Source organism: Andrographis paniculata, unplaced genomic scaffold, assembly GCF_009805555.1.
Source record: "Andrographis paniculata isolate CXL003 unplaced genomic scaffold, ASM980555v1 Contig65END, whole genome shotgun sequence".
Taxonomy (NCBI): Eukaryota; Viridiplantae; Streptophyta; class Magnoliopsida; order Lamiales; family Acanthaceae; genus Andrographis; species Andrographis paniculata.
The window spans coordinates 2,386,832-2,408,690 of NW_026137601.1; the positions used below are offsets into that span (position 1 = coordinate 2,386,832).

General features: G+C 27.5%; 1 protein-coding gene across 1 annotated transcript; it reads left to right on the plus strand.

Moving 5' to 3' along the window:
* Nucleotides 1-16,894: 16,894 nt before the first annotated feature.
* On the plus strand, nucleotides 16,895-21,859 carry LOC127262671 (uncharacterized protein At5g08430). Its single transcript, XM_051291469.1, has 10 exons — nucleotides 16,895-17,019; nucleotides 17,106-17,255; nucleotides 18,295-18,374; nucleotides 18,596-18,783; nucleotides 19,579-20,476; nucleotides 20,650-20,759; nucleotides 20,994-21,053; nucleotides 21,180-21,230; nucleotides 21,336-21,406; nucleotides 21,509-21,859. Exons 2-10 carry the CDS (start codon nucleotides 17,113-17,115, stop codon nucleotides 21,645-21,647), a joined length of 1,740 nt encoding a protein of 579 aa, XP_051147426.1. The 5' UTR covers nucleotides 16,895-17,019; nucleotides 17,106-17,112; the 3' UTR covers nucleotides 21,648-21,859.

Here is a 21,859-nt window from a genome sequence, read left to right on the forward strand (position 1 = left end):
CATTTGGTCAAGTGTGACTAGCATTTGTATGCTTGTGACCTTTTTTTTTTTTTAATTTAATTAACAAACATTATATGTAACGTACATGTCTAGTTCAAAATAATTGTTTTATTAAACAAAAAAAAAATAATATGCAAATTAAAATGATAAATATGGGTGTGTTTATTTATATTTAAATTTGAAATTATAATTTAAATAATATTTTTATGTAATATTTTATAAAAAAATAATGTATTTTTTATTAAAAATCGTACAAATTAAATTATATAATTTTAATTTGAAATAAACATAAAAAACTCTATATTCACAATTAATTTCAATTTTATTTATTTTATTAATTTACTAATCATTTAATATTGTGAGTTGTAATACATGCTAAAAAAATAATAATATTTATATATTAAAAAATGTGTTTGTGTTTTTTCTATTCGTCTTTTACGGCCTTTAAGAAAAAAACAATAGCAAAATTATAAAAATATTAAATTAATTTTTAATTTAAGTTGAAACTTAACCTTTCAAATTAAAAAGAAATTCCCAAAAAAATATACTTTCTCAATATATATATATACTAAAATTTTTAAAATACTCCATCATTATTTTTTATTTATACCACATAAAAGACTTATTGAGTGGATTTATTTAGGGTTATTTAGGGTGTGTTTGTTTGGGGGTTTGGATTTTGAGTTGGGATTTGAATAGTAAAAATTTTGAATTTGAATAGTTGTATGATGTGATATAAATAGACGCTGATGTGATGTTTTTAATGAAAAATTGATTTTTAATATAATATAAAAAATAAAAAATAAGTATTTTTGATTTGATGTTTTTTTATGAAAAAAATTGAATGGATAGTATAAATCCAATCCAATCCTCCAAACAAAGTATGTTAGTTTAAACTTTCTTTTGCATTAAGTGTATTTGCTTGATATGTAAGTTTGAATAATTTTTAAATTAAAGATGACAAATATATAGATAATATAAAAAATAATATTTTATATTAATTTATTTATAAATTAACATTATTTTTTAAATACAAATGTCACCACTCCACTGTAACCAAATTTACGTTAGCTAAAACTACTTTCAAATCCATATATCTACACAACCTTAGAGTAAAAATTTTTGGGTTTTACCAATGAATTTATAATTTGGATAAAATTTATTTAATTGATAATTATTTATAATGTAACATAGTTAAAATAAAATTTAAAATACAAATTTAAGTATTTACAAAATTATATTTTAATAAAATATATTTAATTTAAATATTAGTTTTTAAAGAATAAAATTACATTATATAAATATAATATATATGTGATTAATATAAATTAATTTTATAGAAATAAAAATAGATAAATTATATAATACATTTTATTGCGTTAAATCTTTTTGTTAAATTAAAATAAGTACAAAATATTTGTTTCATCTAAAGTTGATGTTTGATTGTAAATATGTACCAACGAGTCCACGTTGACGTAGCACTGATCAGCTACATTAGCGTCAAATTAGCACCAATGAGTCTTTTCAACAACAATGTAGCAATTTTTTTACGGGGATCATTTCGATCAAATTCTAACAATTGGAGGACCAAAATTATACATGCTTTGGTTACTGCACTAAAATAATATAGATCAATTATAGAACTAAAAAATAATTTATCCAAAGAGTAATAAAATTAAAACCTATGTCGAGTAATTTGACTACAAGTCCACCCGATTTGTTATAAGACATTAGGGGACTAATTTTACACGATTTTCGAATTAAAGGACTACTTAATAAATGATTGTCTTAGAGCATACACTAGCTCGCGTATCGATGTCGTTTATGTTTGTAACAAAGCTTTTTTGTTAGATAGGAAATAATATAAAGTGAATTTATTTTTCAAGTAGAAAATAGAAGACATTTACTCAAACTTGGTGTAGTGGCTTCTTTCAGCGAGAGAGAAAAAGACATCTAATATATTCAATTTCTTTTAAAATGCTTTGGTCAGGTAAAGTAGGTGGATGAGAGTCATGAGACATTTTGGTCAGATAAATTGGATGAATGAGACATTTTTGTCAGATAAAGCAGTAGATGAGACGCTTTAGTTAGATTAGATAAAGTAAGTGGATGAGATGCTTTGGTCGGATAAAACAGTGGATGAGACGCTTTGATCAGATAACTCAGTAGATGAGTCGCTTTAGTCGAATAAAACAGGTGGATAAGACTCAAGTCACATGTAAAGACACTTTTAATAGATGACTATTGTGTGTACTCTTATGGTACTAATAAAATAAATATATTCAATGTGGCGATATATATATATATATTTATAAATTAAATGTGCTATTGTATTTAAAGTTCAAATATGAATAATATTACAAAATTCTAAAAAATTATAGAGTTTATTTTTTGTTTTACTATTTCAGATTTTTTTTTATAATTTTTACAAAAAATATTGAATTAAATATTTATTTTTTATTTATTATATTATACTAAAATTTAACTTTTACATTTTAAATATCAATTCAATACATATTTATATAATATTAAACAATTATTTCGATTCAAAATTTTACTTTTCAAAATTAAAATCCTACAAATAAATAAAATAAATATAATATATACTAGTATTTTGGTGAATATTGTGCTTTGTTAATTTAGAAAATTGGACTGTCCTAACAAGCACTTTTTATTCGATGTTTAATGTTTAACACACTATTGTGCTAATAGAATTTATTAATCAAAATTTTAAATAACACTGCATTTCATCTCATCAAGTGTGACTAGCATTTTTATGGTCGTGTTTTATTTTTTATTAACAAACATTATATTTAACATACTCGTTCAAAACAATTATATTATTAAACCAAAAAAAATCAATATGCAAATTAAAATGATATATATATATTGGTGTATTTATTTTTTATTTAAATTTAAAATTTTAGTTTAAATAATATTTTTATATACTATTTTATAAGGAAAAAAATAATATATTTTTATTAAAAATCGTACAAATTAAATTATATAAATTTAAATTTCAAATAAAATAAAAAAAACTCTATATTCACCATAAACTTTAAAATTATTATTTTTATTAATTTACTAATTCTTTAGTGTTGTGAGTGGTAACAGATGCTAAAAGAGAATAATATTTATATATAAATTAATGTGATTGTGTTTTTTTATTTTTTTTATTCGTCTTTACGTACTTTAATAAAAAGTTTAAAATAATATTAAATTAATTTTTTATTTAAATTAAAACTTAAATTTTTAAATTCAAAAAGAAACTACAAAAATAATACACTATCTTAATATATATATTAAAAAAATTTAAAATAATACATCAATACATTTTATTTACACCATATAAAAAAGACTTATTGGGTGTATTTGTTTAGTATGTTAGTTTTGAGCTCTTTTTTGTATTAAGTGTATTTGCTTAGCATTTAAGTTATAAAGTAAATATGAAAGATAATATAAAAAATATTATTTTATATTAATTTGTTTATAAATTAATATTTTTTTTTTTTAATACTAATGTCATGTCTGGACTATAATCAAATTCACATTAGCTAAAATTACTTCCAAATTCATATATTTACACATATATTTACAAAATTTATTTAATTGATAATTATTTATAATGTAATATATAATTAGAATAAATTTAATATACGAATTTAAGTATTTACAAAATTATATTTTAATAAAATATATTTAATGTAAATATTACTTGTTAAAAGAATAAAATTACATTATATAAATAACATATATTGATTAATATAAATTAATTTTATAGAAAAAATAAAAATAAAAATTCCGAATGGATAAATGATACATTTTATTGCATGAAATCGTTTTATTAGATTAAAATAAACACAAAATATTTGTTTCGTCTAAAATTAATGTTTGATTGTAAATATGTACCAACGAGTTTACGTTGATATAGCACTAATCAACTACATTAGTATCAAATCAACACCGATGAGTCTATTCGACGGCAATGTAGCGATTCTTTGACGGGGATCATTTCTGTCAAATTGTTACAATTAGAGGACCAAACTTATAAATGCTTTGGTTATTGCACTAAAATAATAGAGATCAATTATAGAACTAAAAAACATTTTATCGGGAGAGTAATAAAATTAAAACCTATATCGATGATTTGGTCACAAGTCCACCCGATTTGTTATAGGGCATTAGAGAACTAATTTTGCATTATTGACGAGTTGAAGGACTACTCTAATAAATGATTACATTAGAGCACACACATTAAGCTCATATATCTCTGTCATTCATGTCTACAATAAAAAATTTTTTTGTCAAGAATTCATTTTTCAAATTGAAAACAGACACTTAGTCAGACTCGTGCAGTGGCTTCTTCCCGCCAAGAGAGAAAAAGACATGTATTCAATTTTTTTAAAAATACTTTAGTCAGATAAAGTAGGTGGATGAGACATTTTGGTTAGATAAAGTATGTGGATGAGACGTTTTGTTCAAATAAAGTAGTGGATAAGTCGCTTTAGACAGATAAAGTAGGTGGATGAGATTCTTTGATCAGATAAAACAGTGGATGAGATGATTTTATCAGATAAAGCAGATAGATAAGACGTTTTGGACAGATAAACTAGGTGGATGAGACGCTTTGGTTAGATAAAGTAGGTGGATGAGACGCTTTAGTTAGATACATCAGTGATTGAGATGTTTAGTCAGATAAAGCAGTGGTTGAAATACTTTGATCAGATAAAGTAGGTGAATAGGGCTAAACCACATCACATGTGGAGACATTTTTAACAACGGACTACTGTGTGTGCTCTCATAGTACTAATAAAGTAGGTGAATGAGACATTTTATTCATATAAAGTAGTGGATAAGTCGCTTTAGACAGATAAAGTAGGTAGATGAGATGCTTTGATCAGATAAAACAGTGGATGAGATGATTTTATCAGATAAAGCAGATAGATAAGATGTTTTGGACAGATAAAGTAGGTGGATGAGACGCTTTGGTTAGATAAAGTAGGTGGATGAGACGCTTTAGTTAGATACAACAGTGATTGAGATGTTTAGTCAGATAAAGCAGTGGTTGAAATACTTTGATCAGATAAAGTAGGTGAATAGGGCTAAACCACATCACATGTGGAGACATTTTTAACAACGGACTACTGTGTATGCTCTCATAGTACTAATAAAGTAAGTGGATGAGACGTTTTGTTCAAATAAAGTAGTGGATAAGTCGCTTTAGACAGATAAAGTAGGTGGATGAGATGCTTTGATCAGATAAAACAGTGGATGAGATGATTTTATCAGATAAAGCAGATAGATAAGATGTTTTGGATATATAAAGTAGGTGGATGGGACGCTTTGGTTAGATAAAGTAGGTGGATGAGACGCTTTAGTTAGATATAGCAGTGATTGAGATGTTTAGTCAGATAAAACAGTGGTTGAAATACTTTGATCAGATAAAGTAGGTGAATAGGGCTAAACCACATCACATGTGGAGACATTTTTAACAACGGACTACTGTGTGTGCTCGCCTAGTACTACTAATAAAGTAGGTGGATGAGACATTTTGTTCAGATAAAGTAGTGGATAAGTCGCTTTAAACAGATAAAGTAGGTGGACGAGATGATAAAGCAGATAGATAAGATGTTTTGGACAGATAAAGTAGGTGGATGAGACGTTTTGGTTAGATAAAGTAGGTGGATGAGACGCTTTAGTTAGATATAACAGTGATTGAGATGTTTAGTCAGATAAAACAGTAGTTGAAATATTTTGATCAGATAAAGTAGGTGAATAGGCCTAAACTACCTCACATGTGGAGACATTTTTAACAATAAACTACTGTGTGTGCTCTCATAGTACTAATAAAGTAGGTGGATAAGATGTTTTATTCAGATAAAGTAGTGGATAAGTCACTTTAGACAGATAAAATAGGTGGATGAGATGCTTTGATCAGATAAAACAGTGAATGAGATGATTTTATCAGATAAAGCAGATAGATAAGACGTTTTGGACAGATAAACTAGGTGGATGAGACGCTTTGGTTAGATAAAGTAGGTGGATGAGACACTTTAGTTAGATGCAACAGTGATTGAGATGTTTAGTCAGATAAAGCAGTGGTTGAAATACTTTGATCAGATAAAGTAGGTGAATAGGGCTAAACCACATCACATGTGGAGACATTTTTAACAACGGATTATTGTGTATGCTCTTATGCTACTAATAAAATAAAAAAATGTCTAACTAAGTGTTTTATATTTTCTGTAGTTGTTTTTTTCTCTCTTGGCTGGAAGAAGACACTGCACAAGTCTAAATGTTTTATATTTTCTACTATGGTTAGATAAAGTAGATGGATGAAACCTTTTGGTCAGATAAAGCAGTGAAAGAGACGTTTTGGTCAGACAAAACAATGGATGAGACATTTTGGTCAGATAAAGCAGTGGAAGAGACGTTTTGGTCGGACAAAGAAGTGGATGAGACATTTTGGTCAAATAAAGTAGGTGGATGAGATGCTTTGGTCAGATAAAACAGTTTTTACCGGACGTTTTTTACAGATAAAGTAGGTGGATATGTTTTAGTTTGATAAAACAATAGTTGAGATACATCAGATAAAAGAGTGGCTGAGATTCTTTGATTAGATAAAATAGATGAATGAGACTAAAACCACATCATCACATGTGAAGACATTTTTAACAACAGACTATTATGTGTGCTATTATGGTACTAATAAAATAAAGAAATTAAATGGAAGATGGATGGGACATTTTGGTTAGATAAAGTAGATGGATGAAACCTTTTGGTCAGATAAAGCAGTGGAGACGTTTTGGTCAGATAAAGCAGTGGATGAGACATTTTGGTCAGATAAAGCAGTGAAATAGACGTTTTGGTCAGACAAAGCAGTGGATGAGACATTTTGGTCAGATAAAGTAAGTGGATAAGATGCTTTGGTCAGATAAAGCAGTTTTTACCGGACGTTTTTTACAGATAAAGTAGGTGGATATATTTTAGTCTGATAAAACAATAGTTGAGATACATCAGATAAAGCAGTGGTTAAAATGCTTTGATCAAATAAAATAGGTGAATGAGACTAAAACCACATCATCACATGTGAAGACATTTTTAACAACGGACTATAATGTGTGCTATTATGGTACTAATAAAATAAATAGATTCAATATGGCCATCATACATAAAGAAATTAAATGTGTTGTTTTATTTAAAGTTGAAATATGAATAACATTACAGAATTTATAACTAATTAAGAGTTTACTTTTAGTTTTACTATTTAAATTTAAATTCTTTTATTTCTTTATTTTACCCAAAAAACATCAAATTAAATATTTATTTTTTATTTATTATATTACACTGAAATTTAATTTTTATATTTAAAATATCACATCAATACATATATAATATTAAACAACTATTTCGATTCAAAATTTTACTATTTAAAATCAAATTGCTAAAAATAAATAAATTAATGTAATATATACTAAGTACTATTTTGGTGCATATTGTGTTTTGTTAATTTAGCATATTGTATTGTCTATCAAATACTTTTTATTCGATGTTTAATGTTTAACACACTATCGAGCTAATAGAATTCATTAACCAAAATTTTATCAACATTTGCATTTCATCTGATCAAGTGTGACTAGCATTTGTATACTTGTGACAAGAATATATTATTTCATTAGTTAATACACGTATATAAATATATTAATTTTTAAATATTAATTTTAGTAAATTGAGTCGGACCAGACATGACCCGATTCATTAACGTGTCGGGCTAGCCACAATCCGAAAATTTTCGAACTTATTTTTAGAAGCTCAATTACGATTTTTCTAAAGTTAAGCATAATTTTTTGTGCCCAATTCGAATCAAATTTTAAATTTTTTTTATTTTTAACCGTTCTAAATACAATATTAGCTTCAATCTATCTCTCTCTTTCTCTCTCGGTCACTTTCCCGCTCGTAATATTACTTAATACAATTTATAATATATATATCTAATAACACATATGACACAGGACATATATATACATATTTATATTTACCAATATATTATATATATATATATACCTTATTTATCTATAGTCATTAAACGTAATATAGTATTACATATTCCTATAATAATATTACAATATATAATATTTTAAGTTAAAAATTATAAAAACATATTGTTTGGATTTTATATGAATGTGATGTTTAATAAATTAATCCATAATAATCCTACTCTGATTTATTTCATTAACATTTAATACTGCGACACGGATTCACACGTTCTGATTGTATACTTTTATAAATATATGTTTTGATTTCTAAAATTTAAAAGAATAGTAATAATAAAAATGAGATAATTTTATATAATATCTTATAAAAGGAACGATATTATTTTAAAAACAAAAAAAAAAATATTATTATAAATATATAGTATCTAAAATATTTTTAAATATACATAAAATAGAGTTATAATATATTTATACTAAAAATATATAATACAAAAAAAAATGAAAAAAAAAAACAAAAACAAAAACTTATCAAAATTATAGGTGTGTTTGTTTGAAAATTTGAATTCAGACTAAAGGATAACGGTTAGACACAAAGATTTGTCCAAGATTGTTGCTGCCATCGACAAGTATTTCGTTAAGGCTGCATCGACCGGAGATCAGGTGTCGGAGTTCTAATGTTACCAAGTTTAAGTATTGTAATTCAGATTCATTGATGACTTGCTACATATTAATTACATTTAACATTTGTTTTCGATTCGATTTTTACAGAAATTGTGTATCATTCTACTGGAATATTGAGTAAGTTCAGCTCGGGCTGGCCATTGAAGCCGCCGTTGGGAGTTAAAGAGGTCGTTCGAGCAATTGAGTAATGCAAAGAGCCTTTGTTTGACCTTGGAACACCTCTTCGCGTGAGAGAAGAAGCTATACCATGAAGTGATATCCGAAGTGTAATAAAATCAAAACCTATATCGAGTGATTTGGTTACTAGTCCATCTCATTTGTTATAGGGCATTAGATGACTAATTTTGCATGACTGTCGAGGACTACTCTAATAAAGGATTGCATTAGAGCACAGACACTAAGCTCACGTATCACTGTCATTATGTTTGCAAGTAGAAAATAGAAGACACTTAATGAGATTTGGTGCAGTGGCTTCTTTCAGCCAAGAGAGAAAAAGCTAGTTACTCTATTCAATTTTTTAAAAAATGCTTTGGGGTGATAAAGTAGGTGGATGAGACATTTTCGTCAGATAAAACAATGGATGAGACGCTTTGGTGAGATAAAGTAGGTGAATGAAATGCTTTTATCATATAAAGCAGATGGATATAACGTATTGGACATATAGAGTATGTGAATGAGACGCTTAGTTAGATAAAATAGATGGATCAGACGTTTTAGTTAGATAAAACAGTGGTTGAGATGCTTTGATCAGATAAAACAATTGTTATTTAGTCACATAAAGAAGTGGTTAAGATACTTTGATCACATAAATTAGTGAATAGGGCTAAAAGCCACCTCACATGTGGAGACATTTTTAACAACGGATTATTGTGTATGCTCTTATGCTACTAATAAAATAAAAAAAATTCAATGTGGCCATATACATAAAGAAATTAAATGTGCTACTACTTTATTTAAAGTTAAAATATGAATAACATTACATAATTTAACAGTTTACTTTTAATTTTACTATTTTATTTTATTTTTTTAACAAAAAATATGTAATTAAATACGTATTTTTTATTTATTATATTACACTAAAATCAACTATTTCAATTCAAAATTTTACTATTCAAAATCAAAATTCTACAAATAAATAAATAAATAAATGTAATTTACACTAAGTACTATTTTGGTGCATATTGTGTTTTGTTAATTTAGCAGATTGGAGTGTCTTAGCAAGTACTTTTTATTCGATGTTTAATATTTAACAGTGGTAATAGAATTCATTAACCAAAATTTTAACAACATTTGCATTTCATCTGGTCAAGTGTGACTAGCGTTTGTATGCTTGTGACAAGAATATATTATTTCATTAGTTAATATACATATATAAATATATTAACTTTAATAAATTGAGCCGGATCGGACATGGCCCAGTTCATTAATGTGTCGGGCTAGCCACAATTCGAAAAATTTCAAACCTACTCTTAGAGGCTCAAGTACGATTTTTCTAAGTTTAAGCATATTTTTTTGTGCCGAATTTGAATCTTAATTTTAAATTTTGTCTATTTTTAACCGCTCTAAATACAATATTTGCTTCAATTTCTTTCTTTTTTCTCTTTCGGTCATTTCCCCCGCTCATCATTAATATTACTCAATAAATATTTCACATCATTCATATTACATATTCACTATATAAACTATATAGGTAAACTGTTTTTTAGTCTCGTAACTGTACCTCTTATTATTTTAGTCTCGTAAGTGGAGTATGACGCAAACTAGTTCCATAAATGAAAATTTTTGTTGTTTTAGTCTTCCGGCGCCGAAGACGCCCGCATGACTCGCCAGAAGCCACGTGTCTGCCAGGTCAGCGATACCTGGCGGACATGTAGATATCTTTTTATTTTTTTAAATTTTTTTTTTTTTTAATTGGACCAAATAAAAAAAATTTAAAAAAAAAAAGAAAATAAAATTAAAAATAAATTTTTTTAAAAAATTAAAAAATGAAATTCACGTGACCTGGCGGACACCTGGCCTCCGGCGAGCCACGCGGGCGTCTCCGGCACCGGAGGACTAAAACAGCGAAAAATTTTCACTTATGGACTAGTTTGCGACAAGCTCCACTTACGGAACTAAAATGATAGGGTCCAGTTACGAAACAAAAGAACACTTTACCCAAATATATATCATATATATGTATATCTAATAACACACATGACACAGAACATATATATATATATATACATATTTATACTTACCAAGATATTATATATATACCTTATTTGTATATAGTCATTAAAGTAATATGGTATTGCATATTCCTATAATAATAGTACAAGATATATAATATCTTCTAAAATTCATAACAAAAAGTTAAAAATTATAAATATATATTGTTTGGATTTTATATGAATGTGATGTTTAATAAATTGATCATAATAATCCTATTCTGATTTATTTTATTAATATTTAATATTGTGACACAGATTCATACATTCTGATATTTATAATTTCATAAATATATGTTTCGGTTTCTAAAACTTTAAAAAATAGTAATAATAAAAATGAGATAATTTTATATAATATCTTGTAAAAAGAACGTTTTAAAAAAAAAACATAGAAATATTATTATAAATAAACAGTATCTAAAATATTTTCAAATATACATAAAATAAAATAGAGTTATACTACATTTATACTAAAAATATAAAATGCAGAAAAACTAAAATGAAAATAAAACAAAAAAAACAAAAAAATAAAAATAAAAACAAAAATAAAAACTTATCAAAATTTTGGGTGTGTTTGTTTGAAATTTTAAATTCGGGCCAAAGGATAATGGTTAGACATAAAGATTTGTCCGAGATTGTTGCAACCATCGACGAGTATTTCGTTAAGGCTGCATCGGCCGGATCGGCCAGCAGGGGCGGAACTACACTAAGGCTTGGGGGGCAATTGAACCCCAAGCCCAATTATTTGTAATTTTTTTAGTGTTAAAAATATTAATTTTATGTATTTATATATAATTTGGTTATTATTTAAATTTATTAATTAAATATTAAATAAATTATAACATTCCCCCGGCAATTTAGATGCTTGTTTCGTCACTGTCGGTCGGAGATCAGGTGTCGGAGATTCTCGAGATCGGAAGGGCACAGCTCGACCGGAGCTTGACGAGTGAGTTCTAATGTTACCAAGTTTAAGTGTTGTAATTCAGATTCATTGACGACTTGCTACATATTTGTTACATTTAATTTTGTTTTCGACTCGATTTTTACAGAGACTGTGTATTCTATTGGAATATTGAGTAAGTTGAGCTCGGGTTGGCCATCGAGCCGCTGTTGGGAGTTAAAGAGGTCATTCGAGCAATTGAGTGATGCAAAGATTTTTTGTTTGACCTTGGAACGCCTCTGGAAGAAGAAGCTATATCAAGAAGTGAATGTACTATATATGTATCCGAAGTCTAATAGAATTAAAACCTATATTGAGTGATTTGGTCACAAGTCCACCCGATTTCTTACAGGGTATTAGATGACTAATTTTATACGATTTTCGAGTTAAGGAATTACTCAATACGTATCGTTCCGTTCATATTTGCAACAAGATTTTCTTGTCAAGCCAAAATATAAAACAATATGCAATGGATTTATTTTTCAAGTAGAAAATAGAACACACTTAGTTGGACTTGGTGCAGTGGCTTCTTCCAGCCAAAAGAGAAAAAGACAACTACTGTATTTAATTTCTTTTAAAATGCTTTGGTCAGATAAAACAGATGGATGAGACTCTTTGATCAGATAAAGCAGGTGGATATGATGCTTTCGTTAGATAAAACAGGTGGACAAGACGATTTTGTCAGATAATACTGTGGATGGGACGCTTTGATCAAATAAAATAGATTGATGAGTCGCTTTAGTCAGATAAAATAGGTGGATGAGACTCAAGTCACATATAAAGGCACTCTTAACAGCCGACTATTGTGTGTACCCTTATGGTACTAATAAAATAAAAAAATTCAATGTGGCGACATACATAAAGAAATTAAACGTACTAGTATTTTATTTAAAGTTGAAATATGAATAACATTCCAGAATTTCTAAAAACAAATTTTGGTTTTACTATTTAAGATTTTTTATTTTTATTTTTACAAAAAAAATCGAATTAAATATTTATATTTTATTTATTATATTACATTAATATTTGATATTTACATTTAAAATATCACATCACACATATTTACATAACATTAAACAATTATTTCGATATAAAATTTTACTATTCAAACTAATATCCTACAAATAAATAAATTAAATATAATATATACTAGTATTTTGGTGAATATTGTTTTTTTTTTTTTTAATTTAGAAAATTGGACTGTCTTAGCAAACACTTTTTATTCGATGTTTAATGTTTAACACACTATTATGCTAACAGAATTTATTAACCAAAATTTTAAACAACGTTGCATTTCATTTGGTCAAGTGCAACAACTAGCGTTTGTATGGTTGTGATTTTTCACTTTTATTTTAAAACAAATATTATATTTATCATACATGCTTCAATTCAAAACAATTGTTTTATTAAACAAAAAAAATCAATATGCAAATTAAAATGATATATATTGGTATATGTTTATTTTTTATTTAAATTTAAGTTTTTAATTTAAATATTTTTTATGTAATATTTTATAAAAAAAATAATATATTTATTATTAAAAACTGTACTAATTAAATTATATAAATTTTAATTTGAAATAAAAAAAAAAATTCTATATTCACAATTAATTTAATTTTATTTATTTTATGAATTTACTAATTATTTAATGTTGTGAGTTGTAACACATCCTTAGAATAGAATAATATTCATATATCAAAAAATGTGTTTGTTTTTTTCTATTTTTTTTCTAACCGTCTTTACGTCTTTTAATAAGAAAAATTTAAAAATATTAAATTAATTTTTTATTTAAATTTTCAAATTCAAAAGAAATTATAAAAGAAAAAAAACACTATCTCAATATATATTAAGAATTTTAAAATATTACGTCAATACTTTTTATTTACACTATATAAAAGATTTATTGAGTGTGTTTATATAGCATGTTAGTTTCAGCTCTTTTTTGCATTGAGTGTCTTTGTTTAGTATGTAAGTTTAAATGTTTTTTAAATTAAATATGACAGATAATAAAAAAATATTATTAAACAAATTAATATTATTTTTTTAATACAGATGTCACTGTTCGATTAGAACTAAATTCACATTAGCTAAAACCACTTTCAAATTCATATATTTACACAACCTTTGAAATAATAAAAGAAATTGAGTTAACAGATGGATTTAAGATTTAGATAAAATTTATTTAATTAAAAATTATTTGTAATGTAATATATAATTAAAATAAATATAAAATAAGAACTTAATTATTTACAAAAAATTTTAATAAAATATATTTTTTGTCTAATTCTTACAATTAGAGGACCAAGCTTATACATTTTTGGTTATTGCACTAAAATAATATAGATCAATTACAAAATTAAAAAAAAAAATTTATCCAAAGAGTAATAAAAGTAAAGCCTATCGAATGATTTGGTCACAAGTCCACCCGATTTGTTATAAGGCATTAGAGAACTAATTTTGCATGATTGTCTACTTGGACCACCCGATTTATTATAAGGCATTAGAGAACTAATTTTGCATAATTGTCTACTTGGAGGACTACTCTAATAAGGATTACATTAGAGCACATACACTAAGCTCAAACATATCGTTGTTATTCATGTCTGCAATAAAAAAATTTTGTCAAGCCAAAATATAAAATAATATATAGTGAATTCATTTTTCAAAGTAGAAAAATATAAGATACTTGGTCAAACTTGATGCAGTAGCTTCTTCCAGCCAAGAGAAAAAAAAAACATCTACTGTTAGTCAGATAAAGCAGTGGATGAGACGCTTTTATTAGATAAAATAGGTGGATGAGATGTTTTGGTCAGATAAAGTAGTGGATTAGATGCTTTTATCAGATAAAGCAAATGGATAAGACATTTTGGACAGATAAAGTAAACGGATAAGACGGTTAAATAAAATAGATGGATGAGAAGCTTTAGTCAGATAAAGTAGTGGTTGAGATGCTTTAGTCAGATAAAGCACTGGTTGAGTTGCTTTGATCAGATAAACAGTGGTTAAGATGCTTTAGTCAGATAAAAACACTAATTGAGTTGCTTTGAACAGATAAACAGTGGTTGAGATGCTTTAGTCAGATAAAACACTGGTTGAGATACTTTTCAGATAAAGCACTGGTTGAGATACTTTGATCAGATAAAGTAGATGAATGAGGCTAAAACAACATCACATATGGAGACATTTTTAACAACCGACTATTGTGTGTTCTCTTATGGTACTAATAAAATAAAGAAATTCAATGTGGCCATATACATAAAATAATAATAATAATAATAATAAATTAAAAAAAAAATGTGCTACTTTATTTAAAGTTGAAGCATGAATAATATTACAGAATTTCTAACAAATTAAGAGTTTACTTTTAGTTTTACTATTTTAGTTTTTATTTTATTTTTACTTTTTATAAAAAAAAATCAAATGAAATACTTACTTCCCATTTATTATATTATATTAAAATTTAATTTTATATTTAAAATATCACATCGAGACATATTTATATCACATTAAATAACTATTTCGATTCAAAATTTTACTATTCAAAATCAAAATCCTACAAATAAATAAATTAATGTAATATATACTAAGTACTATTTTGGTGAATATTGTGTTTTGCTAATTTAGCAGATTGGATTGTCTTAGCAAACACTTTTTATTAGATGATTAATGTGGTAACACACTATTGTGTTAATAGAATTCATTAACCAAAGTTTTAACAACATTTGCATTTCATCTGGTTCAAGTGTGACTAGTGTTTGTATGCTTGTGACAAGAATATATTATTTCATTACTTAATATACAATGTATAAATATATTAATTTTCAAATATTAATTTTAATATATTGAGCCAGACCAAGTATGACTGGATTCATTAACGTGCCGAGCAAAGCATAATCCAAAAAATTTCAAATTTATTTTTAGAAGTTCAAGCACAAATTTTTGAGATTAAAACATATTATTTTGTGTCGAATTCAAATTGAATTTTTTAATCTAATGTATTTTTAGCCGCACTAAATACAATATTTGCTTCAATCTATCTCATTTTCTCTCCGTTACTTTCCCCACTCATCGGTAATATTACCTAATACAGATTTCACATCATTCATATTATATATCCACTGTATACAATATATATCCCTATATTATATATATATATATTTTCTATATTTAGTCATTGAACGTAACAAATAGTATTATATGAATATTATTACATATTCCTATAATAATATATATAATATTTTTTAAGATCTATAACAAAAAGTTTAAAATTATAAATACATATTGTTTGGATTTTATATGAATATAATGTTTAATAAATTGATCATAATAATACTACTCTGATTCACATGTTTTTATCTTATACTTTCATAAATATATGTTTTGGTTTCTAAATTTTTTTTTTTTAAAAAAAATAGCAATAATAAAAATGAGATAATTTTATATAATATCTTTTAAAAAAAGAAACGATTTTTTTCTAAAACAAAAAAATAATATCATTATAACTAAATAGTATCTAAAATATTTTTAAATATAAGTAAAATAGAGTTATAATATATTTATAGTAAAAATATAAAATACAGAAAAACTAAAAAAAAAAAAATCATCAAAATTATGGATGTATTTGTTTGAAATTTTTAATTTTAAATATTAAAATTCTAAATTTTGAATAATTATTTTATGGATATAAATATTTATTATAATTATCATTGTTTAGAACATAAAATAATTTGTTAATATATATATGATTCCTATAATTAACACAAAATAAACATTAACTATATATTAAGAAACAAAATCAGAAAATAATTAATATGTTTTCTTATATAATTAAGACAATCCAATTACTATAATTTTTATAATTTATAATAGGAAGTAAAACTGAAGTCCACCGCAGATCAAAATTAGTCCCCAATTGGGTGGGGACCACGCCATTACCTATTTTTCTATTTTTCATTAATTTTACTTTACTAATTAGAATTCCGCCCTTCCTCAGGAGTTTAGGTGAGTATATACACACATACGTACATATGTATGTATATATATGTATATATACGTATGCATACGTACTCTCACAGTCTCACATCACACCTTTTCTCTCTCTCTCTAATTTTCTGTGTCTGTGTCTTCTCGAATCTACCTGTTTCTCTCATAATTTGTTTAGTTCTCTTTCTGAATTTGGGAAATTGGGGTTTCGGTCTGTATTCCCTCTTGATTTTATTTTATTAGTGTTTCTAGAAAAGGGTTTGTAAATGTCTGTGTTTTTTTTTTTTTTTTTTTCAGGGTAAGAATGGGGAAGAAGAAGGGCAAAGTTTCCGGTGCTGCGGCGAAGAATAAGGGGAAGAAAAATGTGACGATTAACAAGGAGGAAAAATCGGAAAACTGGTGCTTTGTTTGCAAGGACGGCGGCGACCTTCGCATATGTGATTACAAGTAATTTTTATTTTTAATTTTTAAAGAAATGGTAATATTTTAGGTATTTGCTTTCTCCTTCTAGTAATTTCCGCCATTAAAGGTCGCCATTTTGACAATAGAGGTAAAACACAATGTTGCGATGGTGGAATTGAGTATGACTTTACCCAAAAGTAGTGAATTTTTTATTTTTATTTTTTATACTGTGAAAGTGATTTTTTTTTTTTTTTTTACATTTTTAAACCAAATTTCTGTAGATGTTTGTTTTTGCCTTTTTTTTCTTTCTCTTTCACGGGGCCATGTTGTCTTCTCTTCTTGTTTACACTTCTCCGTAAAAAAAATTTATGTTAATCGACTATGGCTTCCAGTTTTTTCTATTTAATCATTATTATTTTAAACTTATTCTATAGGCTTGTAGATCTAACAGATCTCCTTTGACTACTTATCTTGATGATGATTTGGTGAATGTTATTATTGTGTTTGGAAGTTTTTACTCTTTTGGACTTTGGTTTTAGTGATTATAATCAACATATTTTGTAAAAGGAAATAATGTGCTTTTACTGAGATTGAATTGAAACTAAATTACAAAAGAACATAGTTTCTATTTTTGTACTTGCATTATACATTGTAGGAAATATCTTTTGCTATCATGAAAAAAGAGAATATGAAATTCTGTTTTCAGAAGGTGTTTCTTTTTTCCTTTTCCGAGGATTGCTTAAGTATGAATGAGTGAGTTTTTTCATTGGATCATCGAATAAATGTTACTTGTTCTTGAAGATTTACTAAAGCTTTAAACTTTTCGATCGATTATATATTTGGCAGCTATTTGTTGAAGTGTAATATACTATTTTGATCGTTGCAAATAAATGTATGCGCTTGAATTATCTTTTTGATATGCCAGTTAATGCCGCCGCAAAGATTGTCTTTGTTTTAGTATCCTTTGAGATACATAGATATCCATCCACGCGTATCAACGTGCCTTAGATGCTAAAGTATTAATTTTGTTTTGTCGTACTCTTACTGGTCATATGTAGTACTAATCAATGTGCATCTCTTACAGGGATTGTGTGAAATCTTATCATCCAGAATGTGTGAATAAAGATGATTCATTTTTGGAAAATGAAGAACACTGGGCGTGTGGTAAGACGACATTCATTTATTATTAAGGACTTTCATGATTGACCCAAAAAAGAATCTACTTTTTTGTTCATATGGGGTTGTTCATTAATTATGTATAATAATAGTGTGTCGTAAACATCCATTTTTGCCGGCCTCAATCTCCAAACTATGTGTATATTTTTGTATTATTATTATTTTTGTTTAACAATAACACATTGGACTTCTATGATGTGATTTTTCAGATTGGCATACTTGCTCCAAGTGTAGCCGAGCTGCTGCATTTCACTGTTACACCTGCCCAAATGCTGTGTGCCGTCGCTGCCATCTTGATTCAAATTTTTCAAAAATTAAAGGGAAGTATGGATTCTGCACTCTATGCTTGAGACTTGCTTTGCTTATTGAAGACAATCATGATGTCGACTCTGATGGGGTATGATTTATGTAAACCTTTGATACCTTTGATAAATTTACAATTTGTTTTGCGTTTTAGTTTAAATAGTACTTTAATGTGATATTTAATAAGAATCGTGTGGGTTGAACACCATAAAAAGTGAGTTCAAGTCTAGATAATAAGATAAAAAAATTCTAGTGAAGTTATAAAGGTTTATTCAAGAAACGTAGAGTTTTTTTGGTTGTGTTTTGGTGTGTTTTAAAAATAGTAAAAATTTGAATTAAAATGAATGTCTGACTTGATATAAGTAAGTGTTCAATGTAGTGTCTTGAATGAAAAACAAAATATTGCTAATGTAATATATTGAATAAAAATATATGATAGAGGTGATAATTTTTGTCAAGAGAAAACAAAAAAAAAATTACTATAAACGAATAGTTAAAACATTATGTTTGAAAACACAACTAAACAAATTTTACTTTATGTGCTTGTGTTTAGTTCTTTCATGTTTTTGAAGTGAAATGGTCTATGAATGTGATGTTTTATATGGAAATTGAGTGTTGGATGTGTTATTTTTAAAGGAAATTCAAGAGATTGATTAGTAAAAAACTTAATAAAAGACATTTAGTATACAAATCCATAGATTATGAAAATCTTATTTTCATTATATTGGATTAATTCAACCTCAGATGCTTGTGTTGCTAATTTTCCTCTTTGTAGCGACCATACAGACACTGTGTTTGTTGTGCACAAACTATCGACTGCTTGTAATTTTCTCATAAAACAATTTATTATGTTAATTTGATACCACCCCAACTGTTTCTTTCTCTGTAGGAAAGTGTTAATTTTAATGACCGAGAGACATACGAGGGTCTATACAAGGAATATTATGATATTGTTAAAGGGGATGAAGGATTTGATGCAGATGATGTTTTTTCAACACTAAATGAGGTCAAGGTGAGAAAGAATCGTCGATCTGAAAATATTTCGGACGACTCTGTTGAAGTGGAAGATGTGGCAACTGACGACGATGAATATGATGACGATGATGATGATGATTCTGAGCCTGAGCCTGAAAAGAAACATCGTAGAATGGAGAATAAATTTGAGAATCGGATTGCTGCAATGAAGGCAGCTGCAAAATCGGGTAAAACAGAGTTTGTCGGCTGGGCTTCAAAAAGACTTCTCGAGTTTCTTACAGCGATTGGTAAAAGCACCGATGAGAAAATGTCGCAGCATGACGTGGCTACGATAGTCAACGATTATATTAAAGAGAACAAGCTCATTAATCCTGAGAAAAAGAGAAACATAAATTGCGATGGACCGCTACAAGCTCTCTTCAAGCGACGAACAGTGAGTCGATACAGAATCAATGACCTTCTAGAGGAACATTTCGCCGAGAATCAAGAAGACTCGGAGGATGATGACAAAGAGGATTATATTTCGGAAAACAATGATTCTGATGTATCGGTTCCTTCGAAAAAGCAAAAGAAAAGAAAGCGACATGACGAGATAAAAATTCAAAAGGAAGAAATAAAGTCGTACCGAAGCCCTTATGCAGCCATCTTACCTGAAAATATAAAGCTCGTTTACTTGAAGAAAGGCTTGGTGCATGAACTACTCAAGCAGCCCGAGTCGTTTGAAGAAAAAGCTGTCGGATGCTTTGTACGTGTCATTTCAAATCCTCAGGAACGTCGGTCGAAACATATTTTTCATCTTATGCAGATCACAGGTTAGCCCCACAGATTGATAATTTGATTATGCTTTGATGAACTAATGATTTTATTCTACTTTTCGTTGCCTACTGATTTCAGAGCCTAGTTAAATTGTTGTGAATTTCTTGGGAAGTTTCTTTCGCATTGCGAACCATATTTACGTCATCCTCTATTTTATTTGTACTTTCAGGTGTCAAAAATCTTCCGAATGGTGAAAACAGCTCCGAGACTTTCCTTAAATTTTCCGACATCCCTGAAGAAACTTCTGTCAATTTCTTATCGGAAGAAGATTTCACCAAGGTTCGAAAATTTTGTGTTATCCACTTTATGCAATTTGGTAAATCGATTTATCCAATATGGTCGTAGAATAGACGGTACATTTGTCGTGGATCACATTTCATTCATTCTAGTTACTTGTGTGAAATCTCTTAATGTCGAGGTTTTACCAGACGTTGATTTCCGCATAGAAACTTATATCGTAATTTGTAACATTTGTTTTGATATTTTCTTCATTCTTCCCCTAATTTGTTCCAGGAAGAGTGCGAAAGTTTCAGAGAAAAAGTGACATCCGGTCAGATCGAAAAGCCTACTGTTGTAAGTACATTTTGTAGCTCTAACAGAAATTGCGCGCCAATGACTATTTACTCGAAAAATTATCTTTTCTTGTTCATTACTAACCTGCAATTTTCTTCTTACGTGAATCTATTGTTTTCTCTATAGGCTTATCTGGATAAGAAGGCGAAAATGATCCACAAGGACAGGATGAATCACGTATGCGCGCCGTTTTTAATGAGCTTCCATTGGTTGTCGTTTTTTATTTATTAATCGCTAACTTTCTTCGCATGTATTGATCAATCGAACACAAAAATGGCGCAGTGGATCCGTAAAGAGCTGGTTTTGCTTCAAAACCTGATCGACCGTGCGAATGAGAAAGGATGGAGACAAGAATATCCTTTCATATAATGATGAAATGAATCTTTGAGAAATAAACGTACTCATATTTTCATTACATTGCTCGATTTTGTCGCCTTAACTTATGTTGTCCCTACGAGGTTCGAGTACATGGAGAAGAAAAGGAGACTGCAGAACCCGGCCGAAGTACAAATGATGCTGGAAAATGTCCCCTTCATTACTCCCGACGCATTTGAGTTTCCGGAACCAACGACGGATTTTATGCTCAAGGATTGATTTTATGCATCGATCTTCCGATGTAGTGAGAATTTTCGATCGAGATTCGAACATCATCTTAAGGTAGGTTTGGCGGAATTTGGGAGTTGTCTGGATTTGTGGACGAATTTATTATTATTGCAATTTGTAGGGGATTTTAATTAGCTCTTGCTTGAATGATGGATGATGATTGTGGTTCTTGAATTTGAACTTCAGTTTCAGTTTCAGTTTGA

Bases quoted from the DNA above. Each gene is read 5' to 3' on its own strand.
- LOC127262671 (XM_051291469.1), top strand. From the start codon at position 17,113: ATGGGGAAGAAGAAGGGCAAAGTTTCCGGTGCTGCGGCGAAGAATAAG. The intron at 17,256-18,294 runs GTAATTTTTATT...CATCTCTTACAG, and splicing joins CTTCGCATATGTGATTACAA to GGATTGTGTGAAATCTTATC. The intron at 18,375-18,595 runs GTAAGACGACAT...GTGATTTTTCAG, and splicing joins TGAAGAACACTGGGCGTGTG to ATTGGCATACTTGCTCCAAG.